This window comes from Bubalus kerabau, chromosome 14, assembly GCF_029407905.1.
Source record: "Bubalus kerabau isolate K-KA32 ecotype Philippines breed swamp buffalo chromosome 14, PCC_UOA_SB_1v2, whole genome shotgun sequence".
NCBI lineage: Eukaryota > Metazoa > Chordata > Mammalia > Artiodactyla > Bovidae > Bubalus > Bubalus kerabau.
Genome location: NC_073637.1, coordinates 68,556,452 through 68,582,457, shown reverse-complemented (window position 1 = coordinate 68,582,457; position 26,006 = coordinate 68,556,452). Strand labels below are relative to the sequence as shown.

The window sequence follows — 26,006 nt, the reverse complement described above, 5'->3', positions numbered from 1 at the left end:
TACCCCCATCATGGAGATTCACATACCTGCCTTCTCCAAACATGCCCTGACCTCTCTGGGCAGATGGTACCAAATATTTGCTGTACAATTACATGGCTATAATTGAATTTAGCCACAGCAAGGGAGACCGATTAGCAACAAATCTACAGTCCTGAGAGGAAGGAGATGGTTCCAGGGCTGCACATTGTAATCCTGCTGGGGTGGGAATGTGGCTTCAAATTGTTCTGGCTCAGGTTCACCTTCTCTGCAGGGGGAAGAGACACTCGTTTGCCCAGTGAGTAGGCTGTGGAGTCGAGCTGACAGAACTGGAAGTACTGTTCACAAGGCTTAGACCGTCACTTTTTGGTTCGGGGTATGGTGTTTTATGATGTGCCCAGATACCCTCTTCCAACTGCTGCAGAATGTCTACAGTGAAAGGCGAGATGGAAGATTGTGTGTTCTTCTCTTGGGCTAATTAGACAGGGATGCTGTTTATCAGAACTGATATGTGAGAAGAGCACACACAAAGGAGATGTTTCCAGAAACATCAGTTCCCGGGTGGAGAAACTGTGAAGGCAGATATTTCAGAATGTCCTTGAGTATTTACAAAGCGCTTGTATTGCAGTGCCAGCGGTATCAAGACTTTTCCCAGGGACCCGCCACGACGTGGGGAGAAGGCACCCGGATGGTCCCAGGCCCGACCCTAGTGAGCCCTGGGGCCTCGTGGAGGTGGAGTCACCGCTCTGAGCCTCAGTTTTCCCTTCTGTAAGGTGAAAAACTTGGACTCTATATAGATCCTTCCAGCTCTAAGACTTTATTAGTCTGTGAGTTCCTGGACCAAAAGTTAGAAAGTGACTGTGTTCCCTCATAAAGTGGCAAAGATTTGAGTCCTGGACTCAGCAGGACCTAGACCTGAGGAGAAGGGGTGACAGAGGATGAGATGGTTGGATGGCATCACTGACTCAATGGACATGAATGTGAGTAAGCTCCAGGAGTTGGTGATGGACAGGGAAGCCTGGAGGGCTGTAGTCCATGGGGTCTCAAAGAGTCGAACACGACTGAGCCGCTGAACTGACTGAACTGAGACCTGCTCTAGCACTTTTTGACTCTGATTTGAATCCATCTCCTTGAACTGACGGTTCTGACTCAGTCCCTTCCACCTGAAGCCTTGCTCCATCACCTGGAATTCCGCTTAATTCTACAAACGTTGACTCAAGACTTAAACTGTATCCCCACTGCATGGCTGCAGAGATGACCCGTTTCCCACATTGGGTAATCCACAGTAAGACATGAGGTCAAGACTTACCAAAACTTCCTTTCTCCAGAAATCTCTCTAGGTCCTACACTCATGGTTTCGCAGAGTGTGGTCCTTGGACCAGTGACATCGACTTCACATAGGAACTTGCTGGAAATGCATATTTTCAGGTGCCAGCCTATACCTACAGAATCAGAAACTCTGGAAGTGAGGCTCACAGACCTTAGTTTTTAACAAGTCCTTCAGGGAATTGGGAGACACCTCGAGTCTGAGGACCACTGAACCGGCCCTTTCCGGGACAGGCTGCAGAAGCTATGTCTCTGAGCTCTCAAGGGACCCGAGGAGACGTCCAGGAGAAAGTCAGTCACTTGGGCTGCCAGAACTTGTTGTTTTTAACTCTCAGTCACAGCTCCCTGGAGGGTCCCTCCAACACCGTTTCGAACCTCTGATGTGGTTTTGTGAATGCCAGGCGTTGTGAAAAACTCCTCATTTGTTTTGATGGGAAGGAGTCCAGCGGAGCACATCATTCCTTGGGCAACTTCCAGAATCCCCTTTAAATTGATTGTGATGCTTGCTGGGATGCACGGGGACCAAGACCCACAGGAAGAATCCCAGTCCCGAGGGGACCCCTGCTTCCAGAGGAACAGCGTTCTTAGGGAGCCAGTGTGCCGTCTCCATGCCACCCTCCCTTCCAAGGAGACTTTCATTAATATCCTCCCGCGTGGCCGGGTCCAGGCTGGTTCCAGTCCTTCTGAGCAGGTGGAGATCACTGGGTCCTGTTCTCCCTGTAGTCAGTTCAGACTGAAGCTGGTAGAGCAGGGGGTGGGTGTCCAGCCTCAGTCCCGGGAGGTTTGTCACGTGTTGCCTGGACCCAGGGCCACATGCTAGACCACAGACACTTCTCAGGGAAATTAGAGAACGGCACCCCCTCCAGGGGCCTCCCAAGTGGACGCAGCCCCTGGGGCTCAGGACAGGGCTGGATTTCAGGCCCTCGCACTTCCTCGGGCAGGTACACAGCTGTCTACGGCCACCCTGCCCCTCCCCAGCCGGAGCCTGACACAGGGAGGACTGAGGAAGGAGAGGGGTGGGGGGTGGTGTGGGTAGAGCAGAGCCTGCCTGTGAAGCTCCCACATATTGAGGGGGGTCCCACCTGCTGGGCCCAAGACTCAGTTCTTTACCCGCAGCTAATCCTCAGAGCCTCAGTGAGGTGTTGTCCTCCACAGAGTTTTTCTGTTCCTAAATTGTAAGAGATTTTCAAACTCTCAACACCTTCATGCTCTCATCTATCCAACGGATATGGTTCCCTTGCTCTTCAGAGCTTGTTCTGGAAACCACAGGAGACCATAGTGATGAAAGCTGTCTGGAGTCAAGATGTTAAAATGTCAAGGTTGATACTGATCTTATCCCTGGGTCCTCAAAGGCAGTTTCTGGAGGCTCTGGTTTGAGAAACTCACCTTAAATTCACCCAGGCCCCAGTGGTATGTGTGGATGCCTCCGAAGGTCAGCTTTCTGCCATGATGCTGGTCTGAGGGGTGGGGGGGTATGTGCTTCTGCCCCTAAAATTGTTAGGCGTGTGAGGCTGCAATGCACGAGGTATGTGTGTGCAGGCGCTCAGGGGAGAGGCAGGGCCTGGCAGGCTGGCCTGGACAGGGTGACCTCACTGGCCTTTCCCACTTGTCATTTCAATGACTGGGCTCACTGCTTCATTTTTGGCTTTCTCCCTCTTTCTTGCAGCTGCGCTGATTGGGATTTAGGGCAGGCATTTGAGATCCCTCTTCTAATCCTTGTCAAATTGGGATTTACCAGCGGGAAGTCTGGGAAAGGGAGGGAGGAAGGGGAGAGAGGCTGGAGGCCGTGGCTTAGAACATCGGAGAAATTCCAGGAGGAACGCCCAGCCTCCACCTCCACCCTCTGGGGCAGGAGGCCTCTCATCTCATTCTCTTTCCAGAATGCCTTCTTGCTTCAGCACTGGAGGAGTAAGCATGGCAATTGTGCTGGTAACGGAGAGACTCCAACACTTGCCTTTTTTCCAGCTTAACTGTGCCCTTTGTTGAAATGTTTCTTGGCCAGGTACCATCTCCATTTCCACTGCTGCCCCCACCTGCCAGCCTCCTACCCCTGGTTGAGATTGTTTCCTTCTCAACCAGATTAGTGCAACAATGGTCTGGATTGTCCACACTGCACACCCCTACCCGACTCAACTGACCTTTTTTTTCTCTTTTTTTTTTAAAAAAACTGAGGTATAATTGATGTACAATATAAGTTACAGGTGTGAACATCGTGATTCGCAGGTTTTAAAGATTAACCTCCATTTATAGTCATTATAAAGTATTGGGGGATTCCCTGGCAGTCTAGCAGTTGGAACTCTGCTTTCACTGCCGAGAGCACAGGTTTAATCCCTGGTCAGGGAACTAGGATTCTGAAAGTTTCGTTGCAAGGCAGAAATAAATAAAATAAAACATTGACTATATTCCCTCTGTTGTACGATATATCCTTGTAGTTTATTTTATGCATAGAAGTTTGTACTTCTTAATCCCTAACTGGTGTATTGCCCCACCCCTTCCCTGTCCCCACTGGTAGCTGCTAGTTTGTTCTCTATAGAGAACTGTTTCTTTTTTGTTTTATTCACTAGTTTTATTTTTTAGGTTTCACATATAAATGATAGCAGTTTGTCTTTCTCTGTCTGACTTATTTCACTTAGCATAATACCCTCGAGGTTCATTCATGTTGTCACAAATGGCAATATTTCATTCTTTTTTTATGACTGAGTAATATTTCTTTGATAATATATAGCACGTCTTCTTTATCCATTCATCTGTTCATGGACACTTGGGTTGCTTCCTTATCTTGGCAGTTAGAAATAATGCTGCTATGAACACTGGGGTGCCTATCTCTTTTTGAATTAGTGTTTTTGGTTTTTTCTTCAGATAAATATGTGGGAGCAGAATTTCTGGGTCATATGGTAGTTCTATTCCTAGTTTTTTGAGGAACCTCCATAGTGTTTTCCACAGGACCTGCACCAATTTACATTCCCACCAACCTTGTATGAGGGTTCCTTTGTCCATATCCTCTCCACAAACTTCTGGCCCATTCAATTGACCTTTTATTACATAACTTCCCTGCAGGAGAGATAAGTTACATAATATAATGCTAATCATATTATGCCCATCAGCTGTGGTATCAGTACAAATTTCAATCTGAATTTAAAGTCTTTTTGTAACTGACTTCAAGCTACCCCTCCAACTTCATTCCTATCCATAACTCTTAGCAGTGCCTTCAACACTCACTCTACTGTCTGCTGTATTCATGCCATCTTGGGCTTTTGTTCATGGCCTCCCCTCCACGCGTTCCTTCTCACAGTCCAGACACTATACATCTGTAAAGCCAGCTTGTGTCCCATCTCCTTGACCTCAGCCCACTAATATCCCTGTCCTCTGAACACCTAGCATCTGCACCACACACTGTCATACGAGTTATTCTTTCCTTTTTCCATTAGTTAAGTCTCCCCAGGTAGACTGTAAACTCCTTGACTTTGGTCCCTGCCCTAAGCATCTTCTATACTTCCTGCAGTATCCAGCCAAGCTAATGTGCTGTGCAGTAAATAACAAAGTAATTTTGACACTGCTCAAATGTTTGTCCACCTAAAAACTACATTGATAACTTTCTAGGAGCTGAAGTTCACTTCTTTTGTAAAAAGAAATAGTATCTTGTTTGCTGCCAATATTCATGATCACACAGTCAAACACATATACATCCTTACAACCTTCCCGAGTGAAGAAAATGATAAAGATTTGAAAGGTGACCCCTGGCCCTAGGATTTCCAACCTGCATTGGGTCCTTAACAATTTTATTTATTTTTAATTGAAGTATATTTGACTTGTGATATGTTAATTTCAGGTATACAGCTCAGCAATTCAGTTATGCAGATATATATAACTTCTCCAGATTCTCTTTCCTTATATTACAAAATATTGAAAATAGTTCCCTGTGGTATACAGGAGGTCTTTGTTGGCTATCTGTTGATAATTTATTGCTGTTGTTGTTCAGTCACTCGGTCGTGTCCAGCTCTTTGCAGGCCACATGGACTGCAGCACACCAGGCTTCCCTGTCCTTCACTATCTCCCAGAGCTTGCTCAAACTCATGTCCATTGAGTCAGTGATGCCATCCAACCATCTTATCCTTTGTCATCCCCTTCTTCTCCTGCCTTCAATCTTCCCAGCATCAGGGTCTTTTCTAGTGAGTTGGCTCTTTGCATCAGGTGGCCAAAGTATTGGAGCTTCAACTTCAGCATCAGTCCTTCCAGTGAATATTCAGGACTGATTTCCTTTAGGATGGACTGGTTTGATCTCCTTGATAACTTATATATAGTCGGATATTTATGCTCAATGCTCTTATGATATGTTTGCCCTCCCCCTTTTCCCCAGGGAGCGCCTGTGAGAACAAGCGAGCGGACGTGGTCTTTATCATTGACAGCTCACGCAGCGTCAACACCCACGACTACGCGAAGGTCAAGGAGTTCATTGTGGACATCTTGCAGTTCTTGGACATTGGCCCTGACATCACCCGTGTGGGTCTGCTCCAGTATGGCAGCACAGTCAAGAATGAGTTCTCCCTCAAGACCTTCAAGAGGAAGTCCGAGGTGGAGCGTGCCGTCAAGAGGATGCGGCATCTGTCCACGGGCACCATGACGGGGCTGGCCATCCAGTACGCCCTGAACATCGCCTTCTCGGAAGCAGAGGGGGCCCGGCCCCTGAGGGAGAATGTGCCTCGGGTCATAATGATCGTGACTGATGGGAGGCCCCAGGACTCGGTGGCCGAGGTGGCCGCAAAAGCCCGGGACACAGGCATTCTGATCTTTGCCATCGGTGTGGGCCAGGTGGACTTCAACACGCTGAAGGCCATCGGGAGCGAGCCCCACGAGGACCACGTCTTCCTGGTGGCCAACTTCAGCCAGATTGAGACGCTGACCTCAGTGTTCCAGAAGAAGTTGTGCAGTAAGTCCTGCTCCTCTGTGGCTCTTCTCGGGGCATCATTGGGATGAGGTCATTCACCTTCCCGTGTTCATTCTGTGCTACCTGGTCCCAAGTACTGTGCTGGCAAGGGGTCTTTAGCAAAGGTCGAGATAAGACACAGTGTTCTCTTGGGGCTCACACTCTGGCCAAGGACGCTCATTAAGGATGCAATTTACAAATAAGTAATTAACTGTAGTTGTAAGGGGGGAAGAATTCAGGGCAGGACCTGACCTAGGCCAGGGGCTCAGGAAGATTTCCCTGGGGAAAGGACATTTATACTCAAGCTGCTTAATGAGTCAGAGTAGGGAGGGGAAGTTTTCCTCCAGCACCTTGGATTGGCCTGGCATTACCTAGGTTGGAATTCATGAGTTGGAGTAAGCATGAAAATGGGAAAAATGTAACTTCTCCTTGGACGGCGTGGAATACCAGGCATTTTTGCTCTACATTGGTGCTAGCTCTGGATGTTTTCTCAACCCAGAGAGAAGCCCAGTAGTGTATGGGGGCGGGGGGCAAGACGTGCCCCTGGTGCCCCCTCACTTGATAGGATGCAGCTGCCTCCCAACTTCTGCAAGGTCATGGCTCCCCAAGTCCTTGAGCTGCCTTATTCTGCGTTAGAGGTCTTCTCCTCCTTCTTGCTTTCCAACCCTACTCTCCCTTCCTTGCCAGACTCCTCCCAGGAGCCTCCAAGCCGAGCTCCTGTTTCAACTCTCCCAGAAGGTCAGCTTGTCCTCTTCTCGGTCTCCAGCTTCTGCCACTGTCTTCTCATCCTTTCTTCCTCCAGAAGGGCAGGGGCCCAGGGTGGCAACGCAAGCTCTATGCTGGTCCCTGGAAATGGGACAAGCCTCCTGACCTGGTAAAACAGTGTTCAGTCCTGCCTGGCCACCCCCAGTGGCCTCTGTCCCCTCCAACTGCCTTGCTTCTTTGATGGGAAAACAAAAGTAAGTCTATTCTGAGATGACTAGTATTTCCCTGGAGTCTTGAGTGGAGACTGACCTTATTGGCCAGACTCATCTCCGACTCCCTAGGAGTGGGAACCTTTGGACTACTTCTCAGAATGTGAATAAGTCCCTCTATCACCTCTCCCCTGCCCCACCCCATCAAAGCCTCAGGAAAGAAGAACAGTGTGCTTTTGATGTGTCTTTAAAGTTCTCTACTGAAAACTGACTTCAAAAAGCAGAGAGCCCATTGATTTTTTACTCCAAAATCAAAAGGTTTACTTGAAAAATCAATGCCATGAAGGAAAAAGAACCTTTCGCTCTGTAATGTCACTTGGAAAATATTCAGAAGTGCCATTTCCCTGGCGCCGCAGAGGGTCTGGGCCGCTACGGCGTGCCGTGGCCTGAGTCACCTGGAAAACTTCACCCAGTAGAATGTGCTGCAAACATTTTTAAGGTTTATGACTTTAAATGACTTCTGCAGAATTTATGCTCCCCCTTTCCTGGAAATATTAAAAAAAGAAAGAAAGAAATTGGTCCTGTAACAGTTTTGACAGGTTTATTCATTTGTCTTGGATAAATGTTAATGGAGGAGCTCTTCTCTAAGCGCTCTGAATTGAGCAGCGAAGGGAAAGGTAATTTGACGAGGGTGAGGTTGTGAACTTGCTCGTAGAAGAACCTTCTCTCTGCTTTTTGACCAGGCAGCAAAACTAAAAGACAGTTTGGCTACCCACCTCATTTCTGTAAGAGCTCTAAGAGAACATCAGTATTATGCCCTTCATTCATTCGCCAGGGCCCAGAAACTGAATCCCTCTTCCCACCCTGCAGAAGGCCAGCTCCTGAATCTCTGCATCGCAGGGCTCCACTGAGCAGACCTGTCAACTGTCTTGAAAGGTTAAGGGGGCCCTAAGGCCTCTTTGTCAACTGTGCAGTAAAGATCGCAATAACTAACATTTACAAAGCTCTTTCTCTTGTGTTTTCACACTTGATCCTCACAAAAATCTGGGGAGGTGGCAAGGTACTATCCCTTCCTTTTATAGGACTGTAAACTTGTTAAGTGGATTCCCCAAGAACAAGCAGCCAAGAGATGGGGGGCGGTGGGCGTTCTGCTTCCAAACCTCTTGCTCGTTTCACCTCTCTTCGCATTGGGAGGTAGACATTCCTCTTTTAAGGTAAATGGTTTTCTGCAAGCAGCATCTGCACAGTCCAGCCACGCTAGGTCCACCAGCTCTGAGGTTGACATTCACCTTGGAGTTGGATGGGAAGCCTTTGGGAGGGGGACTGTCTCAATGACCTCCCCCCCCCCGCCAACTGTGCAGATGCTGAGCACATCTGTAAAATGGGGATTTTACCCGCAGAGCGTAGATGCATGAACAGATGGCATTATAAGCTGTAGAGTCTTGTTCCATGTGCACTGTGGTGTGTGTGATTACAGTCAAACACACAGAGGACCAGCAGGGTAGGCAGATGGCCTTGGCTTTGACCTGTCCTCCAGTCCTCAGACAACAGCGATGAATGTCTTCTGTGTTTCAGACGGCAGTTCTCTGGGGTTTTGGAAATCTCGTTTGTTCCTTAAACATTTATTGAGCTACACTCTGATAGTATAATTACAGCTAATTTTGTCCTAGGCTAGGTACTTTCCATACGTTATTTGACTGAATACTTATAACAGCCCTGTGAAGCAGGTACTATTATTACCCCATTTTACAGAAGTAGAAACTGAGGCTTAGAAAGGATAAGCAGCTTCAAGTGGCAGAGTTGGAGTCTCTCTGGTTCCAGAGCACTTACCCTCCACATGCCAGGCCCGAGGGTTTCAGGATGGTGGGAAAATGCTCTTATCACAGATAAACAGGACATTTGCTATATGAAGTGTACACTTCAGAGACCTTGGGAAGTCACCCAGCACTGGGGACCTCTGATCACAGAATGTCTGGTTCTGCTTAGGGAGTCCAAGAGAACTTTAAAGAGATCATAATGATGATAGCTTTTATTCTCACAACAAACCTGTGAAGTGGGTGCTCCCATAGTTCTCATTTTACAGCAGAAACAGAGACCCAGAGACATTCAGTAACTTGACCAAGGTCACACAGCATTCAATGGTAGAGCTGAGGTGTGAACCCAGGCATCCTGGCTCAGAACCTACATCTTAACCACGATGTGCTACATGGATGTGAAAGGTGAATGGCAGTTTATTGGATAGAATGTGTAGGAAGGGTGATTGCAAGGAAAAGAATGATATTTTTAATAGTTTTTTTTCTCTTTCATTTAAAAACACAAACAACAACAACAAAAAAAAACAAGTCCAGAGTCTCTGTTAATTTCATGACTTCTAAGGAGACACATACTGTTCATACTGTTCATGGGGTTCTCAAGGCAAGAATACTGAAGTGGTTTGCCATTCCCTTCTCCAGTGGACCACATTCTGTCAGAGCTCTCCACCATGACCCGCCCATCTTGGGTTGCCCCACGGGCATGGCTTAGTTTCATTGAGTTAGACAAGGCTGTGGTCCTAGTGTGATTAGATTGACTAGTTTTCTGTGAGTATGGTTTCAGTGTGTTTGCCCTCTGATGCCCTCTTGCAACACCTACCGTCTTACTTGGGTTTCTCTTACCTTGGGCGTGGGGTATCTCTTCACCGCTGCTCCAGCAAAGCGCAGCCATTGCTCCTTACCTTGGACGAGGGGTCTCTCCTCACCGCCGCCCTTCCTGACCTTCAACGTTGGATAGCTCATCTAGGCCCTTCTGCGCCCGCGCAGCCACGGCTCCTTGGACGTGGGGTAGCTCCTCCCGCCCACCGCCCCTGGCCTTGGGCTTGGTGCGTGGGGTATCTCCTCCCGGCTGCTGCCCCTGACCTCGGACGCGGGGTAACTCCTCTTGTTGCCGCCCGTGACCTCGGACGCCGGGTAGTCTCCTCTCAGCAGCCCCCCGCCCCCAACCTTGGATGCGGGGTAGCTCTTCTCGGCCGTTCCTGCGCCGTCGCAGTCTGGTACTCTCGGCCGCTGCCCCTGACCTCGGACGCGGGGTAACTCCTCTCGTCGCTGCCCCTGACCTCAGACGCTGGGTATCTCCTCTCGGTAGCTCCCCCCCTCCACCCCCCCCCCCCCCCCCCCCCCCGACCTAGGACGCGGGGTAGCTCTTCTCGGCCGTTCCTGCGCCGTCGCAGTCTGGTACTCTTGACCGCTGCCCCTGACCTGGACGTGGGGTAACTCCTCTTGGCCGCCGCCCTTCGGGCATGGGGTCCTCCTGGCTTCTGCCCCGACCTCGGACGTGGGGTGGCTCCTCTTGGCCGCGCTTCAGCGCGCCCGTCGCAGCCGCCTGCGCTTCAGCGCGCCCGTCGCAGCCGCCGCCACAGGACTGGGAAAGGTCAGTTTTCATTCCAATCCCAAAGGAAGGCAATGCCAAAGAATGCTCAAACTACCACACAATTGCACTCATCTCACACGCTAGTAAAGTAATGCTCAAAATTCTCCAAGCCAGGCTTCAGCAATATGTGAACCGTGAACTTCCTGATGTTCAAGCTGGTTTTAGAAAAGGCAGAGGAACCAGAGATCAAATTGCCAACATCCGCTGGATCATGGAAAAAGCAAGAGAGTTCCAGAAAAACATCTATTTCTGCTTTATTGACTATGCCAAAGCCTTTGACTGTGTGGATCACAATCAACTGTGGAAAATTCTGAAAGAGATGGGAATACCAGACCACCTGATCTGCCTCTTGAGAAATTTGTATGCAGGTCAGGAAGCAACAGTTAGAACTGGACATGGAACAACAGACTGGTTCCAAATAGGAAAAGGAGTTCGTCAAGGCTGTATATTGTCACCCTGCTTATTTAACTTATATGCAGAGTACATCATGAGAAACGCTGGACTGGAAGAAGCACAAGCTGGAATCAAGATTGCCGGGAGAAATATCAATCACCTCGGATATGCAGATGACACCACCTTTATGGCAGAAAGTGAAGAGGAACTCAAAAGCCTCTTGATGAAAGTGAAAGTGGAGAGTGAAAAAGTTGGCTTAAAGCTCAACATTCAGAAAACGAAGATCATGGCATCCAGTCCCACCACTTCATGGGAAATAGACGGGGAAACAGTGGAAACAGTGTCAGACTTTATTTTTCTGGGCTCCAAAATCACTACAGATGGTGACTGCAGCCATGAAATTAAAAGACGCTTACTCCTTGGAAGGAAAGCTATGACCAACCTAGATAGCATATTCAAAAGCAGAGACATTACTTTGCCAACAAAGGTCCGTCTAGTCAAGGCTATGGTTTTTCCTGTGGTCATGTATGGATGTGAGAGTTGGACTGTGAAGAAGGCTGAGCGCCGAAAAATTGATGCTTTTGAACTGCGGTGCTGGAGAAGACTCTTGAGAGTCCCTTGGACTGCAAGGAGATCCAACCAGTCCATTCTGAAGGAGATCAGCCCTGGGATTTCTTTGGAAGGAACGATGCTAAAGCTGAAACTCCAGTACTTTGGGCACCTCATGTGAAGAGTTGACTCATTGGAAAAGACTCTGATGCTGGGAGGGATTGGGGGCAAGAGGAGAAGGGGATGACAGAGGATGAGATGGCTGGATGCCATCACTGACTCGATGGACATGAGTCTGGGTGAACTCCGGGAGTTGGTGATGGACAGGGAGGCCTGGTGTGCTGCGATTCATGGGGTCGCAAAGAGTCGGACACGACTGAGCGACTGATCTGATCTGATCTGATCTGAAGGAGACACAACCCACAACTTGAGAAGTGCTAAATGACAGGCTCGGCAGGGACACAGAGGTCAAAATAGACGTGGAGAAGAGACTTCAGAGGGAAGATGGGCTAAGGCTGGTGTGCTTTGGGCGGAAATGAAAAGCGTGGCTGGATCTGTGGATTGGGAGAGACAAGGTGTCTCCAGGTATGATGAAAGCAGACACTTTTATTGTACAATTAGAAGGTCTGACCTTGACTGGGAGTCCTGGCTCTGGTGCTCACTGGTGTGGATATGAACTTGGGCACAGCGGTGGCTTTGTACCCACTGGCAGTGAATCCCTATACCAGCCACAGCTGAGGGCAGGGGCAGCGGGGGCCTCCCGAGGTTGCGTTCTCAGACTGCCAAGAGAAACTTAGAGCCCCAGTGCCCTGTGAATGAGGCCCTGTCTGCAAAGTGACCAAAACCTACCCGTGCTGAGGTCTAACGTTTTTGCCACCCAGTGAGAGAGGACACTGAATTTAGAGGCTGAAAAATGCATGTCTATCCTGAGCCTTCTGACAACTTGTAACCTGGGTAGGGCTGTCTGTTTTCTTTTTTTTTGCTTTTGGCTGCACCAAGCCACTCGCAGGATCTTAGTTCCCCGACCCAGGATTGCAGCCAAGCCCTCAGCAGTGATAGCACAGAGTCCCAACCCCTGGGCCACCAGGGAATTCCCAGGGCTGTTTTTAATTAACCTCTTGGCCTCGGCTTTATCAGCTTAGCCAGGTATTTAAAGCCTGGAGGTTGGTCGTACCTACCCTAAGAGCCCCACCTTACCCAGGCACGGTTGAAGGCCCTAATAGTGTTCCTGGGCTTCTCTGGCGGCACAGTGGTAAAGAATCTGCCTGCCAGTGCGGGAGATGCCAGATTCACAGTTTTGATCCCTGGGGCGGCAAGATCCCTCGGAGTAGGAAATGGCAACTCACTCCAGTAGTCTTGCCTGCAAAATTCCATGGACAGAGGAGCCTGGTGGGCTACAGTCCACGGGATCACAAAGAGTCAGACACAACTGAGTACTCAGTCACTAGACAGTGCTCCTAAGACACATCTCTCATCAACCCGCCTGGATAAAGCTCACATTTACTGCAGCCCTTCAAAGCTCTCCTTCAGTGGGAGGCCGGATCGACTTCTACATACCTTGACTTTCCATACCCAGTAATAGTTCAAGACCCCCAGTCGCCCACCCCTGCTTTGATCATTCCTTTGGTCAATCACACATCCATTAATAAACATTTATGAATGTTCAGACTTACTAGTTAAAAAAATCCAAAATCCAATCCTGCCAATGACTTAGTCTGCTTATTAGTGATTCTTTCTGCTGAACTCAAAGCCTTGTTCCAGCTTCAACCTACAAGGCCTTTGAGGTGTAAGACCCCTGTAGGCCACTGTAGGAGGCAGGACAATCCCCCTCTCTCCGGTCACGTCACAAAGGCTCTTCCCCCAGGAGAGGAAGGCACTAGGGTCAGATGCTCTTAGGATCATTCATTCCTACCTATATTCATATACCTATAGAATTTCAGAGATGGAGAATTTTTATACAACCTTAGTAAAAACATTTGGGATTCTTTTGGTTGAAAGTAATAGACATTCAGCTTGAGCTAGCTTTAGAAGAGAGGGGATTGCATTATATTACTCATTGGAAATAAGAAGGGTAGTGAATGACAGTCCAGCTTTGCTTCCATCTCCACTCTCTGCTTCCCCTTGGATTTATCTGGTTCCCTGGGCAGACAGCATGTACCCTGTCAGCCCTCAGATACGCTTGCCCTTGGTATAAGCCCCCCTTTCCTCAATTCTTGTGCCTAAATGCCAAGAAAAGACTCCAATTCTCAAACCCTGTACACTCAACAGTGGCCAGGAGTGGGACTGCCTCACACCAACACATAGCTGCCCCTATCATCACACATTTAGAATGAGAAGGAAGGACAGCTTCTAAAAAATAGAAGTGCCTGTACTGAAGGCCCCTAGACACCAGACATGCCTTTATTCTACAGGTGAAGAAATAAGTCAGAGAGAGCTCCCCAACTTACCTGAACGTCCCTCACTTGTTCTAGGCAGAGGGAAACTGGAGCAGAGGTCTTCTGGCTTCTAATCCAGTGCTCTTTCCATTACACCGAATTCCTGGTTCCAATTTCTTTTATAGTACATAGCCAAAACAAGCCTGAGTAACAAGCTGTCACTCCAAACCTTATGCAGTAGTTCTTTTAATTTCCCTATTCAACAAGTGAAGAAAGTAGAGCTCAGGGAAATTAAGGAATTCATGCAAGGTCCTGGTGAAGCTTGGCTTTCGTCTGTTCGCAGAAGTCATCCGCTATGCTGTCTGTAGCTGAGAGGTTATTTTCTCTGCCTCGTGTCTCCTGTCTAAATAATCCTGTCAGGGTCTCTGTGAGAAGTCAGGCAGCAGGCTCATCACCTGGGCCTCGCACCAGTGGATAGCGGCTGTGTTGCTGGTTGCCTAGACTTCAGATTTCCTTCATTACAGAGGAGAATCATGACACGCTGAGAGTTGCACAAGAACCACCTCTGTGTCCGTGGGTAATTTGACGCCAGCAGCCTGGAAAAGAAGAAAGCTTTCCAGGGTGCAAAGCAAATGCAAATTAAAAACAGGATAATGATTTTTCCCTGTCAAAACTTAATGTTTGATAATCCTGAAAGCTAAAGTTTGGAGGAAGTGGGAATCATTACTGTCATGCATTGCTGGTATGGGCTACCTTACAAGGCAATTAGGTGATATCTGTTTAAAGCAGGACCCAGTCCTAGAGAAATAGTTGCACATGTGCTCAAGGTGATGTGTTTGAGAATGCTTATCACACCATTGGGAAAGTGAAAATGTGGACTGGTTGGGGAAATGGCTAAATAAAATGAGGCATAGTCATATGACCAATGGATAAAGCAATTAAAAGGAATAAACCAGACCTAATGTACTTGATCACCTGCTTCCCAGGTGGCACTAGAGGTAAAGAACCTGCCTGCCAGTGCAGGAGACGCAGGTTCGATCCCTGGGTCGGGAAGATCCCCTGGAGAAGGAAATGGCACCCCACTCCAGTATTCTTGCCTGGGAAATCCCAAGGACAGAGGAGCCTGGAGGGCTACAGTCCATGGGGTCGCAAAGAGTCGGACATGACTGAAGGCGACCTACCAGCAATGTACTTGATCAAATCTAAGATGTACAGTTGATTCTCATTATTCTTGGTAATGATGTTCTGTAAAGTCCTGGTGAATACTGAATTACTAAGTATGAACCACTGCTCCTAGAGGAAATACAGGATTAGGTTCCTCTGAGCCTTTGGTCCAGCGTTGTTGTCAACTGATCAATACATTGTCTTGTTTTATGTATGTTTCTGTTTAAAGACACCATAAGGACTTCCCTTGTGGCTTACCTGGTAAAGAATCTGCCTGCAATGCGGGAGACCTGGGTTCAATCCCTGGGTTGGGAAGATCCCCTGGAGAAGGGAAAGGCTACCCACCCCAGTATTCTGGCCTGGAGAATTCCATGGAGTGTATAGCCCATGGGGTCGCAAAGAGTCGGACACCACTGAGTGACTTTCACTTATTTATATATTGTGGATTCATTAACATTGAACTCACAGCCAACAGCACTATCACTCTGCCTGGATGAAGTTTATTAAACACACATTTTCTCTGAAAGGCACCTCACAGCCTTCTCGCACTTTGGAACACCAGACACACTTCACTTCAGCAAACACCAGCACTTCAGCACTATGCTTGGGTCATCCTAAACAGCAGAATCACCAACAGAAAGCACAGAAACACAAAAGGTGTGGCACCTAACAGACCTTGAAAAGGACACTTGTTCCCAGCCTGAGAGCAGAAACAAGAGGGCAGGGCATCGCCTGTGCAGCTGCAGGTGGGAGCGAGTGCATTAGGCAACTTACATTTTTCATCGCTCTGCACGTGTCCTTAAATGATGATGAAAACACTGTGAATACTGATTTTAGGGTTACAAATAAATTCTTGCAAGTAGGCAAATTTGCAAATATGGAATCCGTGAATAATTAGGATCAACTGTCTGTGTCTTCACATTTGAACATCTCCAGAAACTGGACGGATCTTAGATTCCATGAAAGAGAGTATATGTCAGTAGAGATAGAATCTGTTATTAATGTTGAGTGAAAAGCCAAGTTGAAGATGAATATATATAGGATGAACCCAAGCATGTAAAATAAAAGTCAGCCACACTTCTCCTTTGCTACATACAGTTAATGCACATCAAACATTCCACTGGGCAGTGTTCTAAGCACTTTACCATCTTAATTTCTTTAACCCTTACAAGGTCCTTATGAAGTTAGTACTATTTTTATTCCCATTTAATATTTAAAAAGTTAAGAAAATTGCTCATGGTCACAAAAACAGATATTTCAGGACTTCTGGGGTGGTCCAATGCATGAGCATCGCGCTCCCAATGCAGGGGGCCTGGGTTCCATCCTGGTCAGGAAACCAGATCCCACATGCACAGCTAAGAGTTCACATGCCATGCGAGATCCCATATGCCACAACTAAGACCTGGCACAGCCAAAATAAATAAAAAAATAAAAAAATCCCCAGATATTTCTTTCACACTGAAGTAAAAATGACTGATTGTAATCTAAAAGCTTTCCTAATGTTATTTATGGGCTTACCAGGTGGCACTAGTGGTAAAGAACCCACTTGCCAATGCAGGAGACAGGAGACACCGGTCAATCTCTGGGTTGGGGAGATGCCCTGGAGGAGGGCATGGCTCCCCACTCCAGTATTTTTGCCTGAAGAATCCCATGGACAGAGGAGACTGGCGGGCTACAGTCCATAGGGTCGCAAAGAGTCGGACATGACTGAAGCAACTTAGCATGCTGCTGCTGCTGCTAAGTCGCTTCAGTCGTGTCCGACTCGGTGTGAACCCATAGATGGCAGCCCACCAGGCTCCTCTGTCCCTGGGATTCTCCAGGCAAGAACACTGGAGTGGGTTGCCATTTCCTTCTCCAATGCATGAAAGGGAAAAGGGAAAGTGAAGTCGCTCAGTCGTGTCCGACTCTTAGCGACACCATGGACTGCAGCCTACTAGACTCCTCCATCCATGGGATTTTCCAGGCAAGAGTACTGGAGTGGGGTGCCATTGCCTTCTCCGTAGCATGCACTTAGTGTTTTTTATATTTTAGGGATTAAAACACAGACAATTGTAAACTCAGAACAATCACAATCATTCTAAATTGTATTCTTATGAAATAAAAAAGTTTTACCTTCATTTACTGCCCACCATGTTTCTTACTTTGAAGTAAAGGGACATATACTTAGGATATGCCATTGATTTCATCAGAAGCTGAGTTTTCCAACACAGGGTTAAGGAGACTGTTCTTAGCTTTTGAAAGCCTCCTCTGTTTTAGCTTTATAAAAATAAATTTCTACGCATGGACATCCTTTTTGTTTATGAGAACATTTGCATAACTTGTACTCTGTTTATACTGATGCTTGTTAATTTTAAATATGTTCAGGTTGAATTATATGAAGCCAAGTAATAAATTTAAGGTGTAAAAAACAATAAGGATTTTTGTGAGCTCTGGACAGACTTATGCAAGAATTGATGAATCTGAAAGCTGAGGTACTTCAGAAACTAAATGTGGAAATATTTTAAAATTGAGACATAAAGATTATGGAAACGTATGAATGCATTTTTTTACTCCAAAATTTTTATAACACTTTTGCCTATTAAAAAATTACATTATTCTTGGGATTGATGAGCCTGAGACTCTGGTGATCTTTATTACATCCTCATATAACTAATAACTTTTCCTCCATGCCCATTTCTGCCTATGAAAAATTCATATACTAGCCAAACCCCCTTCTGGTATCAGTAAACCCTTTGCTCACCAATTGGATATTATTAATTGAACTGTGAAATTTCTGCCTTATGACAGTGACCTATGGTCACTTTTGACCTGTTTTTAGTTGTTGTTGTATTTTTTAGTTGCTAAGTTGTGTCCGACTTTTTTGCAATTCCATAGACTGTAGCCTGCTAGGCTTCTCTGTCCATGGGATTTTCCAGGCAAGAATACTGGAGTGGGTTGCCATTTCCTTATCTTCCCCACTCAGAAATCGAACTTGCGTCTCCTACGTTGGCAGGCAGATTCTTTACCCCTGAGCCGGTTGGGAAGCCCCTATTTTTAGTTGGCTATCAACAATTTCATATGACTCAGCCTAACTTCATTTCCCTTTAACCCTCCATGGCCCTCTATCTATACATATTTTTTTTTATTGGAGTATAATTGTTTTACAATGTGGTGCTAATTTCTGCTGTTAAGTGAATCAGCCACATGTGAAGTGCAAAGTCGCTTCAGTCATGTCCAACTCTTTACAACCCTAGACTGTAGTCTGCCGGGCTCCTCTGACCATGGGATTCTCCAGGCAAGAATACTGAGTGGGTTGCCATGCCCTCCTCCAGGGGATCTTCCCAACCCAGGGATCGAACCTGCGTCTTTTACCTCTCCTGCACTGGCAGGCAGGTGCTTTTCCACTAGTACTGCCTGGGAAGGCCCATATGTATACATATATTCCCTCCCTTTTGGCCCTTTCTCTGAACCCCCTCCCAACGCACCCATCAAGGTCATCACAGAGCACAGAGCTGAGCTTCCTGTGCTTTATAGCAGGTTCCCACTATCTAGCTATTTTACACATGGTAGTGTATAAATGTCAATCCCATTCTCTTAATTTATTGATGATGGCATTTATGTAGAACTATCTTGTTCAACCAAAGGCTGTAAACCCCCCTTGAGGGCAGGGCCTGCAGCTTGTTTCTCTTTGGGTCATGCTTGCTCCTTCACTGTGTAGCTTCTGGATGACTGTTTGCCAGAGGATGAAGTTAGAGAAGGCATCATTGTTGCTCTAACGTCCCACCTCTTCCCTTTCAGCGGTCCACATGTGCAGCATCCTGGAACATAACTGCGCCCACTTCTGCATCAACACGCCAGGCTCATATGTCTGCAGGTGCAAGCAAGGATACATCCTCAACTCGGATGAGAAGACCTGCAGAAGTAAGATTGCTTTGCTGATGTGTCTGTTCTGTCCTCCTTGGCTTTCTCGCGCTCTCTTCTTTTATCTGGGCCCATTTAATTCACCTGTGACCCCCAGCCAACCAAGTCATCATTTCCCTAAAGAACAGAAACAAGGTTGGCTAAGCCGCGTATTTTGTGTTGCCCTGCCCCCCAGTCTGCCTTCACAGCACTAAGGCCAGAGCCGGGCACACAGTAGGCCATCAGGAAGAGTTTGGAAGATCGCTGGAGGCTCCTTCTCAGAAATAGCTTCCGTGGATTCTTGAGCTACTATCCTTGACTTCCAAGCTGTTCTTTAGGGGGGATCTGCTGAAGAGCCTTTTCGTCCGTGGTCTTTATGAACTGTGCCCTTGTCACTGAAAGGGAGTCTGGCTGCTCACCATCCCAAAAGCCAATAAACAGGCCAGGCTGGTGGAAAGGAAAGTTGCTTTATTTCAAATGCTGGCAAATGGTGGGGGGCAAATGCTGGCAACATCTGTCCAAAGGCCAGCCCCTCCAGGGGCAACCAGTGGGGCAAGAGCTTTTATAGATGGAAGGAGGGGGCTACGTGCAGAAACAGCACAATTGGCTCTGACAGTCAGCTTCAAATTGGTCATGGGTGGTAGCGTCATCATGGTCGTTTTAGGTCACATTCAGAAAACTAAGATCATGGCATCTGGTCCCATCACTTCATGGGAAATAGATGGGGAAACAGTAGAAACAGTGTCAGACTTTATTTTTTGGGACTCCAAAATCACTGCAGATGCTGATTGCAGCCATGAAATTAAAAGACGCTTACTCCTTGGAAGGAAAGTTATGACCAACCTAGATAGCATATTCAAAAGCAGAGACATTACTTTGCCAACAAAGGTCTGTCTAGTCAAGGCTATGGTTTTTCCTGTGGTCATTTATGGATGTGAGAGTTGGACTGTGAAGAAAGCTGAGCACCAAAGAATTGATGCTTTTGAACTGTGGTGTTGGAGAAGACTCTTGAGAGTCCCTTGGACTGCAGGGAGATCCAACCAGTCCATTCTAGGGGAGATCAGTCGTGGGTGTTCTTTGGGAGGACTGATGCTAAAGCTGAAACTCCAGTACTTTGGCCACCTCATGCGAAGAGTTGACTCATTGGAAAAGACTCTGATGCTGGGAGGGATTGGGGGCAGGAGGAGAAGGGGACGACAGAGGATGAGATGGCTGGATGCCATCACCGACTCGATGGACATGAGTTTGAGTGAACTCTGGGAGTTGGTGATGGACAGGGAGGCCTGACGTGCTGCAATTCATGGGGTCGCAAAGGGTCAGACACAACTGAGCGACTGAACTGAACTGAACTGAATCATCAATTCCAGGGTCCATTTGTTCCCATTTCTTTGAGGTCAGTTCTTGGAATTGTGACAGCGTATGTCATGGGTACAGTCTGATCATTATGTAGTTAACTTCTTCACCCTGGTGTGTTAGTATTTATAAGACAGCTCACAGGATATGGCTCAGAATATTATCTGTAGTCCTTGAGAAGGAACTAAAGGTCCTTGACTATACTTAATGACTATATTATTATTATTTGGTCTCCTTTGACTGTTTTCCTTTGTTTCTGTATTTCTCATTTCTCTGATTAAACTTATTCACTGACCAAAGTTTTCTACAGATAAAAGGCAGGCAGAGGACATGGGGTGGTGGAGGGAGGGGGCAAAGACCATAGGGTCTTGCTCTGTTTCACCCTGAGGAGTTGTTTCTGTTTTTTTTTTTTTTTATCTTCCTTGAAGCATGGATTTAGGGTGAGCTATTAATGTTGGCTGGGAATGATTATTCAAGTTCTGTTTTAGAAGAGTGCAGGAATCTAATTGGTCTGGTGAGGGACACTTTATAGGTCTCCTAAATAAAAAAGGGCAAACAGATATAAAGTGTTAATAGAATTCACATTCTCTTTTTTTGGCCAAGCCCCCGTACTGGACAATATACTGACATTAGAGCCGCATGAGGTAATCCGCCTCTTAGAGGAGAGAATTACACATACGTTGAGTGCTGTGCCTATATTTTTTTTTTTTTTCAAGTTATAAATAAAGACACTAATAGCCTAGAAAACAACCAGACTTCCTCAGGACATGAGGAAGACCAGCCCACGTGGAGGCAAATAAAACTCAGCAAATCTGACATGTAGGTCATGTAATGCGTAATTGTGATTATACTGCATGGTAAGTAATTAAGCCCTAATGGAAAGCAGTTTGCACAAATGGCTGTAATTAGTATCGCGTTTATGGAGCCAAACCACATTTTCCTTTTGTCTTCTCACTTTTCAGTGGGTTGAGAGTGGTTGGCCCAGGGCCTCCCTGCCCCCCAAGATTAGGGAACATCTGCTCGAGTCCTCCGGTTGGTGGCCTGTAGAAGCTCAAAGCCCCCAGACTCTGTGAGCCCCCCGTGGGGGAGGGTCCCTGTGTTCCCCAGCTGCTCCCAGAACCCAGGATCCCAGGTTGCTTGTTGAGTGGAGCCTGAATCATCTTGGTCTTCCGCTTGAACCCCTGACCCTTCTTTGTTTTCCACAACAAAAATCACTTATACCATATGCTCATGGGTTGAATAGAATTTACTGGAGGACTGGGGGAGCTCGGGCGGGGTTACCTCACACACTGCTCAGCAAACAAGCTAAACATCTCAGACATGCCCCGTCCTCTCCAGGAGCCTCCCCCTATTCTCCACCCCCAACACCCCAGCAGGGTTTCTCTGCAGAGCACTCAGCCTCCCTCTACCTTGCTAACTCCTGTCCTGTGCTTCCCTTCTTTCAGTTCAGTTCAGTCGCTCAGTCATGTCTGACTCTTTGCAACCCCATGGACTACAGCACTCCAGGCTTCCCTGTCCATCACCAACTCCCGGAGCTTACTCAAACTCATGTCCATCACGTCAGCGATGCCATCCAGCCATCTCATCCTCTGTCGCCCCCTTCTCCTTCCGCCTTCAATCTTTCCCAGCATCAGGGTCTTTCCCAATGAGTCAGTTCTTCGCATCAGGGGTCCAGAGTATTGGAGTTTCAGCTTCAGCATCAGTCCTTCCAATGAACACCCAGGACTGATCTCCTTTAAGATGGACTGGTTGGATCTCCTTGCAGTCCAAGGAACTCTCAAGAAATTCTTCCTTTTGTCTCCTGCTCCCTTGATCTGCTGGGATCCTGACATGTGCCAGTGTCTGTTTTCCATGCTCTGGCTTAGTCAATCCAGAGATATCTTGAGATCAGCAAATGAAACATAAAAAGTTCTCCCCCTGATGTCATGAGCAGGCCTTCCCCACACACCAGGTTTGCCAGCCCCCCTGCCTGGTCCCATCTCAAGTTCTGAAGCCCGAGCTCTCCTGGGTCTGGGGCCTGGGTTCTCTCTGGTTCTGGGGCTGTGGGTGCATCACATGGCATGAGGCAGAAACTGTCTGGGCTTCTGACAGACTGATCAGGTGGAGGGGCATGGAGGCCCAGCTCCGAGGGGCCTGAGCCCAGGCGGTGGTTCTCAAGCTTCAATAACGGGGCAAGAGACACCCAGAAAGCTGACCCTGCCCCCGCCCACCTCCTGGCGCCCCCAGATGGATAGTCAGCAGATCTGGGTGGGACCTTGGCATCTGCATTTGCTATGAACTTCTCCCATCCGAGTACTAACCAGGCCCAATCCTGCTTAGCTTCCGAGATCAGATGAGATCGGGCGCGTTCAGGGTGGTATGGCCGGCCATAGAGTGTTGTGAACTTCTGACCTAGGTTGCTGCTGCCATGGTTTGAGATTCCCTGGCTTCAGCCAGCCAAGGCTGTTGGGAGGGAAGGGAGCAGGGTAGGAGGGGAGTAGGGCTCAGCTGTCCCAACTGACTCCGCCCCATGTCCCAAGTGACCCCGCCCTCCTGCCACAGCTGACCCCGCCCCTCGTCCCAACTGACCCCGCCCTCCCGTCCCAGCTGACCCCGCCCTCCGGTCACCTGGAAGCAGCGAAACTACGTTTATTGTCAGCTCCAGGCTTACCTTAATACGTCCAGTCAAAAAGAGCATTTCTCTCTCTCCCAGGAAAAGATCATAATAATGACTCTTGTATGCACACCTGAAATTGTACACCAGGGGCCTTGTGGAAAGATCAAGGCCTTCAGAGTCTGCGGACCCTGACATTCAACCCTGTCGGTTTCAACCCTGACATTCTAGCTGTATGTCACCCTGAGCTGATGATTTAAACTCCCTGACTCAGCTTCCTTACCCATAAGATGGGAAGGGTGGTGACAAACCATCAACTGATCCTTGTCAGCCCCTGAGTTTGGTCTGGTGGACAGTTCACAGTTGTGCCGAGGGAAGTCTGGGCCACACCCTGACCTCTGTTTCTGGGCTGCTCTCCGCCAACACAGAGAGGAACTCTCTGGGCCTGGAGAGGAATGAGACACAGCCCTTTCCAGCTTTGAGCCTTTAAGATGTGCCAGGCCCTGGGAGGTCCTGGAAGTCCAGTGGTTAAGACTCTACACTTCCACTTCAGTGGGCATGGGTTTGATCCCTGGTCAGGGAACTAAGATCCTGCAAGCTATGCAGCATGAAAAAAGCCAGGGGTGGGGGAACCTTCTAGAAATGAAATAGTGCCTAAAACATCAATATTCCTGCTCTCTTGAAGTTACATTCTTGCATAGAAGTCAAATAAATGACCAAGATAACTGCAGCCCCTGCTTAGCCCAGTATGCTACAAACAAGGTCAGGACTAACTATAATCACTTACTAAGTGTTTATACTGTGTGCCAGGAGCTCTCCTGAGTGTTTTATATTTGTTATCTCATTAATTCTGACATCAAGCTCTTAAAGTAGGTTTAGCGTTTTATCTTACAGATAAGGAAAATTAAGGTGCCAGAAAGGTTAGACAATTTACTTGAGGTCATAGGGCTAGTAATGAGACCAAGCCAGAACCCAAATCCTGTTACATGAACCGCATAGTCCTGGGTGTTGCCCACCATTCGATGCTTGCCAGCGTCGCTTCTCCCGTGATACCTGAGGTGGCAAGCAGTCCTTAAGCCAGAGACTCTCCTCCAAGCCCAAGAGGGCAGGCAGGTTCAGAGCACTCACTGATCTCAGAGGAGACTAGAACCAGTTCACCACGTCTGACATTCAAATGACTGTCATTCCCACAAGTTCATTACTAACTCCTGTGATTCTATCATGTACAGGATGATTGTGAGAGGCGATGGCCTTCAAACACACACATACACACACGCTATAGCTGCCATTTTCTAGTCATACCCTGCCTGTGTGGAGAGAGGAGGCAGACATTGCTGAGTCATAGGTTCTTCAAGTGGAAACAGACCTTGTCTATCAGACTGTTGGCGTCCTCTCCCCCTTAGCCCAGGAATTCTGTTTCTCCCTGGTGTCCCAGAGTGATGGTGCCTATCCATCCATCATCACCCATCTGGAACGCAGATCATTACAAAGCACCTGTATCCCACCTCCAAGGTAGCTTGGGTCAGTGGTTGAGCTGAAATCCTACTCTTTATATATAATTCCCACCTTTGATCCTATTTCTGAAGGATCATACACTGAAGTATATGGCCAACTGAAGCCATATACTAAAAAGTTTATTTCCTTTTCCAGCTAAAAAGAGAAGCCCTTTGATTATTGAAGAATGTAATCACCCACCTCATTTAATTTTCTCTTTTTCAGGGGAGGCATGGACACATCTTTAGATGACCTGGATTTGGGTCTCTTCATTGTCCAAACAACCCTCTTTTGGACATCAGTTGGTCAGTGTCTCAAAATATGCCCCTTTATTTAAAGATGAGATCAAGTACATTAAATAATTTTACCTTTAGCATTTTGCCCATACCATATGAACTATTTGGAATGACAGGAGGCAACACTGTAAGAGTCTTCAGTCCTCCAAAAAGTCTTCCCCATCCAAAGCCGTAAGATATACATAAAAGCATTACCAAGTTCATAACCCATATGGGCTCAATAGAAGTTTATGTTCTTCTCTTTCCCCATTTAAAAATGTGAGGGGGAGTTGGAATCCTCATGAAGTGAGCCAGTCTTCATATATCTCTTTTCCTCCACCATTCCCCTACCCTTGAATTCTTTTCCCACTAACAAGAAAAAACTTTATCTTGTTTATTTTTAAAAAATAAGGAATTTTCCCTTTTTTATCTCCCTTCTGGAATATTTAATCTGTCTGGAAGAATAATGAAAATGCAACACTTAGAAAACTTCACTTGGCAAGAAAATGTAAATTATCTTGTCCAGCTTTCTCATTTTTTCTCAAGAAACATATCAAATGGATTTTACAGTTTTATGGTTCAGATATGTTCCTGAGATTATTTTCCCAAGTTATATAAGCAATTTAATAGCTTTTATATTACAGTTTAATCAAAGGACATGATCCCTTTGATGTGACAGAGAAACAGCCACATTATTAAAAACAGAAAATAAAGCAATAACCAGCATTCCTCATGAATGTGAATGAAAAAAATTTTTTAAAACTCTCAAATAGAATCCATATATATAATGTAATCAAGACCAAGTAGGATTTAGCACAAGCATTGGTTTAACATTCAAGGTTGCTGCTGCTGCTGCTAAGTCACTTCAGTCGTGTCCGACTCTGTGTGACCCCATAGACAGCAGCCCATCAGGCTCCTCTGTCCCTGGGATTCTCCAGGCAAGAACACTGGAGTGGGTTGCCATTTCCTTCTCCAATGCATGAAAGTGAAAATGAAGTCACTCAGTCGTGTCCGACTCTTAGCGACCCCATGGACTGCAGCCTACCAGGCTCCTCCGTCCATGGGATTTTCCAGGCAAGAGTACTGGAGTGGGGTGCCATTGCCTTCTCCAACATTCAAGGTTACCATTCAAAAATCAATAAATAAGGCTTCCCTGGCTGGTAAGTGGTAAAGAATCCACCTGCCAATGCAGGAGATGTGGGTTCCATCCTTGATCTGGAAGACCCCATGTACCACAGAGCAACTAAGCCTGTGTGCACAACTATTAATCCTGTGCTCTAGAGCCCAAGAGGTGCAACTACTGAGCCCACGTACTGAAACGACTGAAGCTCACATGCCCTAGTGCCCATGTTCCGCAACAAGATAAGCCGGTGCAATGAGAAGCCC

At 47.2% G+C, this 26,006-nt stretch overlaps 1 protein-coding gene across 3 annotated transcripts in view; it reads left to right on the top strand.

Annotated features, from left to right (window-relative positions):
- MATN2 (matrilin 2) overlaps nucleotides 1–26,006 on the top strand; it is a 171,065-nt gene that overhangs the window by 47,352 nt on the left and 97,707 nt on the right. For 2 of the 3 annotated variants that reach the window (XM_055546594.1, XM_055546593.1), the window contains exons 3-4: nucleotides 5,660–6,229; nucleotides 18,804–18,926. In XM_055546594.1, coding sequence (XP_055402569.1) covers nucleotides 5,660–6,229; nucleotides 18,804–18,926 — 693 coding nt within the window. The remainder of the gene's footprint in view (nucleotides 1–5,659; nucleotides 6,230–18,803; nucleotides 18,927–26,006) is intronic. The other variant, XM_055546595.1, reaches the window with a different exon arrangement.